Source organism: Antrostomus carolinensis, unplaced genomic scaffold (assembly GCF_000700745.2).
Source record: "Antrostomus carolinensis isolate BGI_N321 unplaced genomic scaffold, ASM70074v2 scaffold4588, whole genome shotgun sequence".
NCBI classification, from domain to species: Eukaryota; Metazoa; Chordata; class Aves; order Caprimulgiformes; family Caprimulgidae; genus Antrostomus; species Antrostomus carolinensis.
This window is the reverse complement of record NW_010334034.1, coordinates 41,334-51,346: the sequence shown is the minus strand read 5'-3', so window position 1 is coordinate 51,346 and position 10,013 is coordinate 41,334. Positions and strand designations below refer to the sequence as shown.

The window sequence follows — 10,013 nt, the reverse complement described above, 5'->3', positions numbered from 1 at the left end:
AGCAGTGATGATACACAGGCTGATGCATCAATGACATACATCTGCTGCAGCCAAAAGAACTCTAGGCATACATCAAAGGCCAAGCTTCAGCAAAAACAAGGGCATTATATATAGCTGGGTTTGAGAAGTACAGTCCCCAACTGTTAGGAAATATTTTTGGTGACTTACAGTTTCTTAAAAGAATTTGATGATCTTTCAAAACCTAAGATCATATGGTCACTTAAAAATATCTGTCCTGTCTGCCGCATTGCCCTGGAACTTGGGATGGTCACTGCTCTCAGCCAGTGTGGGTTCTGCAATCACTGAACAGCAGTAAATATGGCATTATCTTGTAAAAACCTGCTATTAATCTGTTTTCCTTCTCCATTCATTCTGGACTATCTGATCTCCTCCCTCCAGATGCTGTTGGCTCCCTGATAACTTCCTTCCTTCCCTTCTCTTCTCTGTCATTTCAGACTCCTGTGATGTTCTTGTGTATTACAACATCTTGGCAGGCTCACTAATCTTTCTCTTACTTATCAGTCATTATCCATGGTTTCCATTGGAACTTCAAGGGCCTTTTAAAATAATGGAAATAACCTGACATGTACTTCTAAGCTCAAAGTAAATAAGTGCAAACAATGAGATCCAGTGGTAAATGATGTGCTAATGCTGGTTAACATCAGAACATCAGAGCAAAGCTCAGCTATGCACAACATCATCTCAGAAAACTGCCATTTAGGATAACCTCTTCTGAACTAGAAGAAACTTGCAGGGGACTCCAGCCTAGCCCTCTGCAGTGGAATAACAAGATTCCCAAAGTCTGCAAATGCAGCTCCTTGTGCTTTCCAAATTCTTTTGTACTATTCACCCTACTGAAAGATTCACTCGCTGCCTGGTTCCAGATTTCAACAGTTTCCTCTGACAGCTCTTGGGGACTTCATCCAGCTCCTTCTGAAGCTTAAAGTTATAAAACGGCCATGGTAATTCTCACTCCCTGGTTCAGTTTGAGGTTTTTGACCATATCTTGGACACATGAATAAGCAAACCCTTAGTCCTGTTGCAAACCTCTCCAGTTTCTTACTCATTATATGTGGAAACGTATGTTGTGAAGTGCAAAGCCTCTATATAGTACCTGTTGACAAATAATTGGGAATCTACTGCCTATCAAAATCTTAGCTGCTTCTTATCACCACTAGTGCAAAAGACTGCCTGTGTTGTTTTTTCAAAGATTCTCAGTGCAAATTTTCAAGCTCTTCTTGTAACCACTTCTGCAAAAGAGTAATTCAGGCTCTGCCTTCAGTGCTATGGAGTTAAAAGGGCTTTACAGCCCCCCTGCTTATCAATGGAAGTCTTTCCATTACTCGCAAAGGTCTCCGAATCAGGCTTAAACCAAGGGCAGAATCTTTAGAGACTAGTATATGAGATGCAGAGTTCCTGCCAAAATACAAAGGTATGGAGTACTTGCCAAAGTTTTAAAAAACCCCATAGCTCTGATCCATCTGCTCAGAACTTGCCAGACACGTTCTTCATGCAAACTTGCAAATAAAAAGAACATATTGCACACATAACCCAACCCCTTTCATATCTGGATGGGCCACAGCTGCAGTAGGCTTCTCTTACAGTGTTGGCTGCTATGCACTTAAAGGTAAAAGAAGGTGAAGTGTGAGGGGGGTAAAGAGATGAGCAGCTAAAGCAGGTCAAGAAGGGCAGGGACGTCAAGTATGTCATGGAATTACTGTCACTGACTCATTGCATTGCCCTGTGGTGAGGGGATAAGCTCTGGGAAGAGACTGGATCCTGAGAAGGGATTTCCTTTCCGTTTGTTCCCCAAGCAGGGCCTTCCTCCTGCCACTGAAGATACACGTGCAGTTTAAGTTGGGGATACAGCCCTGAGGCTGTTCAGTCTGATTTATGCTTAAGCAGGCAGGAAGACTCTGCATTGTATAAGCAATAAACAAGAACGGAGGGTCTGGGGTCCTTCTCTTGGAAGATTCTGAAATATTGAGTGCAATTTCCTGCTGTTTAGGAGATTTCAAGATTGCTCCAAAGAAAGATTTTATATAAAATGAAGCAAAACAAAAAAAATCCTTTAAACTTATCTAGCATTTATCTTTAACTTGCCAGAGGCACATTATGTTTTATTAAAATATCAACAAAGAGGAGCCAAAGTCAACAAAAGCAAAGTGGGTTCTCCTCTCTTCTAGTCAAATCCCTCAGATCCTACAGGGTACTCCTGTGTTCATCTCCCCTTTAAGCACAGGTGTCCCAAGCCCTTCCTCTTTCTCGGTCCTGTCTCTGACAGCCGTATCTCATGCTCACATGCATTTTACTGCAACATTTTGGCATGCAAATTTCTTTGCTATCTGGGTACTTGGACTTAGTGCTTCTTCTAAGATGCTGTCTTCTTCTGCAAGTCCTTGTCTTTCTCCTCTTCCTCTTGCCTCCATTGTTCTCCCTAAGTCACTATTCTCCTTGTGGTTTTCTCTTCCCACCACCTATAGGCTTATACCCAAACCACTCCTGTCCTCCTCCATTTTCTTCCATCATCTATTCTTCTTCATATAGGATAGGTTTCTCTCCAGAGAAGTTTCACATCATTTCCTATACCTCTCCAAACCAACAGTATTACCTTCCTCCCTCCAATGGGCTCCCTAGTGCAAGGTAAGCAAGCCAACCTGATATTCTTCAGCCCAGTAACTACCACGCTGTGGTGCTTGGTTAAAACTTGCATGTGTCTCAGCGTAACGTGGACTTGGCTAGCTGACCAGATTGCAGCCCAAAGAGCAGGAACCCAAACCTAGTGGCTGGTTTCTGACCCATGCCCTGTTTTCCTACACTCCCTATAATGTACACGCACCACAAATGGCAATAAATCCATCAGCTCAGTGCCCTACATTTCTACGCACGGCAACGTCAAGCTGGAAGTACATGCTGGCTTATGCCAGTAGCTAATGGGGATATTGTATGCTTCTTCAAGTCATCTTCAATAACTGCTCTGTTCCTGGCAAAAGGTGACTGCATCTGAGATGAGCTCTCAAATCACAGTGAATATGATGCAGCAATAAATATCTGCCCTCACCCACGCTCACAGATTATTTGCCAGAGCTACTCTATACATGGTCTCTAGCATACTTTTTTTTTTTAATAGGGCATACAGTATTTAAAAAAAAAAAAAAAAAAAAAAAGGATTCTGGAACAAGGAGAAAGCAGCAATTTGACTGAAATATACTGCAAATTAACTTCCTCTGGTCCTGAGCTGTTGCTGAGGGGGCCGGAAAAGGAGGAGGAGGTTGGTAGAGTAGAAAGTTATTAAGTCCACACTCGATATAGAGTTTGGTACTTCAAAGAGCACTGTACGTTTGCCATTTAACATAACCTTGTAACCTTTCAGATCGCAACAGTCTGGTTTCAGGACAGCAATACATAAATTGTGAGATCCAAATATACTACTTTAGATGTGGGTCACAGTGTCAGCAGTCAATTAAAATCAAATGCCCCAGGTGATATCAGTAATACAGACACTCTGTGCCAGCTCACAGCCACAAATCCTGCTGCCTGGTATTTTCTTCCGTGGCATTAGAGATGGCACTTTTTGGCAAGAAAACAGAGCAAAGCCCCTCTGCTCCTGATTATATGGAAATCAGTCTGGAGTAGCTCTGCTGCAGTCAGTGTAAATTGCCTCAGATTTGCACTGTGGAGATTTGGCCCAAATCTATAGTAACTCTCTCTAAACGTATTCCCTAACTGAAAAACAAGACAAAACACTGTCTGAATTGAAAGTATTTAAACAACCGACTGTGGTTTAAATTTAAATCTGACTCATAATGGGGTAATATGTTCCACAGCATCTTCCTCCTCATACCCCCAAGCAGGGAGAGAGGCCCTTAAAGAAATGGGGGTTACCACTGTCTGGAGGGTTGTTGGTTCTTCCTAGACATCAGGCAAGCTCCACAGGAGCCCCTGGCATGGACCGGGCCCTACTCAACATGGAAAGACCAAAGGTCTGCTGCTGCTTGCTTCAAATTCTTCACTGCAATCCAATGTCTCCCCTGGGCTTTAACCTGGCGCCGTTCATTTGCTCTGCAGCCCTGCCACTCTGACACGTGCTGTAGGACGTCCCCCCGCATCAGCAGCCTCTCAGGTACCCACACGCACAGCAGCCTCAGATAATGACAACGATAAAAACCAGCGCTTCGGCTGCATTTTTCGTGATGCTTTATGATGTGTTAACAAAACATGGCAGTACCTCCATAGGAAGCAATTATTACTTGTTATTGTTTGACTGTCTGTACATAATAAAAATACCTTAAAAACAATACCACAACCCTTTCTCAACAACAGCTTTTTGCCCTGCAAGGGTTTCCACTCATCCAGTTTTGCAGTGGTGCCTATTTATTTTTTGGAATGCTTATTCATAAAAGACAAGCTTTTTTCTGAAGGGTGCAGGGACTTTATTCATAAATACAGAAGCACCTTAATAAAAGAAAGATGTGATGAAGCCTTCAAAGCAGGCAAGAAAACTGACGAACAAAGACATTCCCATAACAACTGAGCTTTATCTGATCAAATTCCAATAAAGCCTGCATTTGGCATAAATCTTTAAAAACATAGCAAGGGCCACTGGAGGATGCTAAAACTTGTTTATTTAATATTATTCCTCCTCCCTCCTCCAAAAGTACTTTATCCTCTTAATATTTTCTGAAGTCTCAGTGCACACTGAGAAGTGCATCAAGCAAACACAGCGCAGTGGAAGTATGGGAGGAGAAGCACAGGAGAGCTTCCTTCCTTCCTTCCTTCTTCCTTCCTTCCTTCTGGTTTCCCACTCTCCAATGTACTGATGATCAGCAGCACCACTACCAGATTAACCCTCACTTTCAGGAAGAAATAATAGCAGAAAAGATAGTGTCTCTAAAGAATTTAATTCTCTGTGGCTTCACTTAACCAGAGCCAAGAAGAGACAGAAGCTTTTATGTCAGCCTTATAAAAGAAACTTAATTCCTACTTCTGTAAGTTTTACTATTTTCCATCCTAAGACTACGACTACTTAATATGTGTACTGTGCTTCCCATCTGCACAGGAACACATAGATGTGACTGACTAATCCTTAAATACCAAGAAAAGTATTTTGGGTGAAAACAGACATTAAAGAAACTGCTTCTGCTCTTGGGGACTACCCCTTGCCCACTGACTTTATGGACTCATCCAGGGCACCTCCATGAGAATTAATCTCCAGGACCTCCTGCCTGAAGAATGAAGGAGGCAGAAGACCTGGCAAACAGATCCACAACCAGTTGCTCCCAGCATAAATACGACAGAGTGCTCTCTGCTCCAGCCCTGCCTCTGAGGTGGGAACAAGGTTCTGCTGCTGCTGCTGTGCCGGGGGCCAGGAGCGAGGGGCCGTGGCCCTGGCTCGCCACACCAAGCAGTCCCAGACTGCCTTCTCAGAGTCATTGCCAACAAGGGCTGCAGGAAAACACAAAGTCCTTTTCTGATGTGGTTTGGAAAAGGGAGCCAAGTATAGCCTGAGGAAAGCTTAGCCGAAAAGGTGCAGCCTTGCATTTCTTTTTTCATTTTAAGGGGTAGATCTGTAAGGTCAGAAGACCACACAAAGAAAGAACCATGAGGAAAAACAAAATATTTATATTCTGCTTGCTTATTTTTTCCATTTACTCTGCACATCTGCCTCTAGCTGTTCCTAAAATAGTCCTTCAGAATAATATTGTCCCTTCTGCACCAGTGGAATATATACTACTACTAAACTGCCACTGGACTAAATCAGAGAGCTCTTGGAGAGAAGTTAGGAAACTTGCATATGTTCAGGGACAGACATGTTCCCAGTGAACCACAACAAGAAAGCTCTGATTCTCTCCAGAGGACTTCTGTCCCACTCTTCCTGCTTGACTGAGAAAGATGAGAGGAGATGGGAACAACCATTCCCTGAAACTACAGGTATGAGAGGAATTTCAAAAACCTTCATCAAGATCTGCTCAAGAAAGCAAAACACTAGGCAAACCAAAACTTGGTGGAAGGGGAAAAAAAAAAAAAAAAAACCACAAACCTAAAAAAACACCCTAATAATTAAATGTTGCTTATGCAAGACGAAAAACCACAATGTTCCTTCTGGGCACAACAGCCCTGGCAAGCCCAGTACGTATCTCACAAGACAGGAAGCAGTGCTTATGCATGGAGGAGGAGCGATGGCTGCACATGCCAACTCCACCAGCAATCTCTTCTGCAAGGTTCTCTCTCCATGCATGGCTTTTCATGCTCAAAGTGAAGATACCAGAGAAAGTCTTCAGCCCTTACAGAATGTATTTGCCTCTCCCGCTTCCACCTCTTCCCACTTCCAGAATTAGCATCTTCCTCATTCTCCCCTTTTACCTCCCACATTTGTTCCTTCTTCCACTGCTAGATATCCCTATCAGTCTATCATTACATAGCCCTGAAGCTCCTCTCTAGCATCAATGCCCCCTGCTCATCCTTCCCCACCTTCAGCTCCTTACATTTTTCCTCTCTAAAATTCAGATTCTAAGTTTTAGGATGTTTTCTATAGCGCTGTCCTACAATACATCCTCCTCTTCAACTTCTCCCTACTTTTGCTTCTCCTGTTAAACACTGCATGCTAACCTCATGCATTGTGATGGAGATCAGATGCAGCAATATTTAGGGACTCTGATGCTCCTGCAGTAGAGCTGCTGGGAAGGAACCCATGCAGTTCAGACCGATCATCACAGAGCTAAGATAATACCTGCACATAAAGTTTTGGGGAGACCATATAAGACTGCAACAGGTAAATATGACCAAAGAGGGTCAAAAACAATCAGCAGAAGAAGGCTACAACAGCTTCTAAGAAGTAAAGCAGAGAGAGGAACTAAAAGGCAGCTTTTGTAATTTTAATAGGTGCTCTGAAAGGGAAATGCTCCAGATACAGCTTGCCTCTCTATAGGCAAAAGAGCAAATAACATGCCTAAAACATGCCTGGTAGAAACACACACTCGGAGTTCGCTGCCTTTGGCCTGCCTGTTATTTGGTGGAGAAAAGACCTAATCCTACAATAACCTGCACTCATTACTCATCTAACACTTCACTCAGTATGCCCCACCCAGCCTAAAAAAGAAATTACCTTACTCACCAGCTATATATTTATATAAAGGACCCAAGTACCTGCCCTGGATGCAGGTGTCAGTCATTTCCATGGGCACAGGCTTGCTGGAGTCAGGCTCTCTCAAATAAGCTCCAGCTGTTTCTCATCACAAGGCAAAATCCCAGCCAAGCAACGGCCCTTTCTTCCCTACCTCTGCTGAACCCTTTGTGTCCCACATTCCTCAAACAGGGAAAGGCAATGAGCAGAGCTCAAGCAACTGCAGCTGTACTCCGTTCAGGTGGCTGACTAACAGGTCTCAAAAGCAGAACAATAGAAAGCCTAGAGATTCCATCTACTCCTTTAAGGATGTCTGAACAGTGAGGTCAAGCCAGAACATACCACCATTACAACAGGCTGGTGTGGCAGCATCACAGGGACTCAACGGTATAATTCTCGGTGGCGGCTGTTATATACATAGACGCCACCAGCGATTCACATTAAAGATTCCTGCTAGCTTTCTCTTTTAAAAAATGACATGTTATTTACTCAACTTTTCTGCCAGCCTGTCCTGGGGAAGGAAGTCAGCCAGGTTGCAGTCGTGAAGCCAAGCACCCAGTGATTGACTACCTGTGGGCCTGAACCATATTCAACTAAGAACCATTCTTCTACATTTAAACAATGTCTAAACAGTCCAGTGCACCTTTTCCTGCTGTCAGCCTCTAAGGTTGGCTTATACTGTCATTTCAGCAAGCATGTGAATCCAAATTCCCCCCTCTCTATTCCAAGTTTGGCTTGCACTTGACCAGACCAGGCAGGAAAATGTGAACATTGAAAGTGAGGGAGAAGGCTAACTCAAATTTGCACACGCTGGATCCAAACTGGACTGTACGGTGCTGCAAACCCAAGGCAGTGCTCAGGCTCAGCTAATGAGGGCAACAATAACAGAGCCAGAGAGGGGCTCAATACACTTTGTTTTACAAGGTGGTATCCTATCTGGCAGGGTTTTCAGCAGAACAAGTCATGGACTGCTGTAACAGCCATGAGTTTTACAGTACAAAACTACCAGGAATTGAGTCTCTTTTTGTTGCTGTTTCTCAGTCGTCAATCTCTGAATTGTCCACTCCCTCACTTCAATCCGTAGGCCATGATACAGAAGCCAGATCTGAAATTGCTAGGCTTTGAAACTCAATTATTAACAACGCCATTTCTGTGAGGAACACTTAACACGCTTCTCCTGCACAAAGGCCAGAGAGAGGGCTTTGACTTCTTCTATGTAAACTACAGTACAGGCCAGGCATTGGGAGACAGAGATCCTGGGGATGACTTGTTTGATGTCTTGTTCTGTCACTTACCATTATATGCTGAAACTTTGGAATCCTGAGGCACAACTGCTAGAAAAAGTTTGCACATTTCAGCTTCATATGATTTTGAATAAAGTCCTTTCTAGGAGAGGCACAGGAAATAAGAGACTACTTTGGAAAGATGGGACTTAACCACTTCTCCCTGTGGTTTGCTTCACCTGCCAGATGGGTACCAGGTGGATTTGCTGCAGAGACATGGGGAGCTGACACGTGCGAGGTGCCACCGTACCTGGTACAGCTCTATCCGCTGCTCTGAGACACGCGCCTTCGAGTTCTGCAGGCGGAAGACCCTGAACTCAGCCTTCACCAAGTTGGAGGCATTCTTCTCCATCGCTGAGACATCAAATCTGACGATTCGGAAGTAAAGGCTGTAATAGCTCGGTGGGATGGCATCTGCAAGAAGGCAGTGTGATTTTAGTATTTTTTTTTTTAAATGATAAAACACAAGACAATCTCAGCAAGGGAAACATCTGTAGCATGATTCAGTTTCCAATGGCCAATTTAATATTATTAACAATTTAATAATAAAAAAATCCCCAACAACCCCACATGCGTTTGATTACAGGAATACCATATTAATAAAGATTAACAACCATTTCCAACTCTATTTCAGGTCATGCGTTTAAATTCCCCTCTTTCAACATACTGGTGGAATAACCTGGATGCTTATAACTCGGGAAAAAAATCACAACAGTTGGTATCTGGCAAATGCCTTCAGACTTGCACAGAGTTCACAAGGATCCAGTGAGACAACCAGCAATGGCAACTGATCGATCTGTATGTTCCCTGAAGGCCATTTCCCCCTAGAACATGGGAGTATAAAGTAGCTAGCTTCAGATTTTGTTTTCTATTTAGTTACTAAAGGATTTTCTTGGAATAAAATATTCATTGATTATAGTAACAAGGGCAGAAGAGAAGAGGAAGAAGAAAGGGAGGAAAAAGGCAAGCAGATAGCAGACATTACAAACATAATTATATGCATTTTGAACACCTGGAAGCAGGAAAAGCCATAAATATAACCACTCCTCACTCTATACTGGGGAGACACCAGAAAAAACAGCTAGAAAACCAGACTCAAATCTTCAGTAATGGTGTTAAAAATATCTGTTTGGGTTTCAAAACAGTCTCTACCTCCTTCCCAGCTGTAAACTGTGACCAAGGGTTAGCAGCAAAGCACCTTTGCACAACTCGGGTTACCCAAAAGGGGTCAGCGACCACCTGAGGGCTTTCCACCTCACCCTGGCTAGCAGCACCAAGAGAAACCTCACAGGCCTCCCTGGGGCCACGCCAGCAGGAAGAATTCAGATAATTATTACAAAACACAACGTTTTCCCAGTAGTCACAAAGGCTGGGATTTGCCACGCAGGGGCAGGAGGTGACAGCCTGCACGTTAGGGAGGTGAGCAGTTCAGCTCCCGTGGCAGACCCAGGCCTTCTCCAAAATCCCAGCGAGGCATTAATCCAGGCATCTATCAATCGAATAAAGTAACTTCTTCTGGAAGATACCTAATTCTTAATAGATATAATACACAAAAGTTATAATTTCTATGTCAAGGGATGAGAGAAGCCAAGTCCAGTACATTTACC

The 10,013-nt window shown here is 43.5% G+C and overlaps 1 protein-coding gene across 1 annotated transcript in view; it reads right to left on the bottom strand.

Moving 5' to 3' along the window:
- TGFB2 (transforming growth factor beta 2) overlaps positions 1–10,013 on the bottom strand; it is a 63,569-nt gene that overhangs the window by 12,304 nt on the left and 41,252 nt on the right. Inside the window, exon 2 of the mRNA XM_010174085.1 lies at positions 8,657–8,820. Coding sequence (XP_010172387.1) covers positions 8,657–8,820 — 164 coding nt within the window. The remainder of the gene's footprint in view (positions 1–8,656; positions 8,821–10,013) is intronic.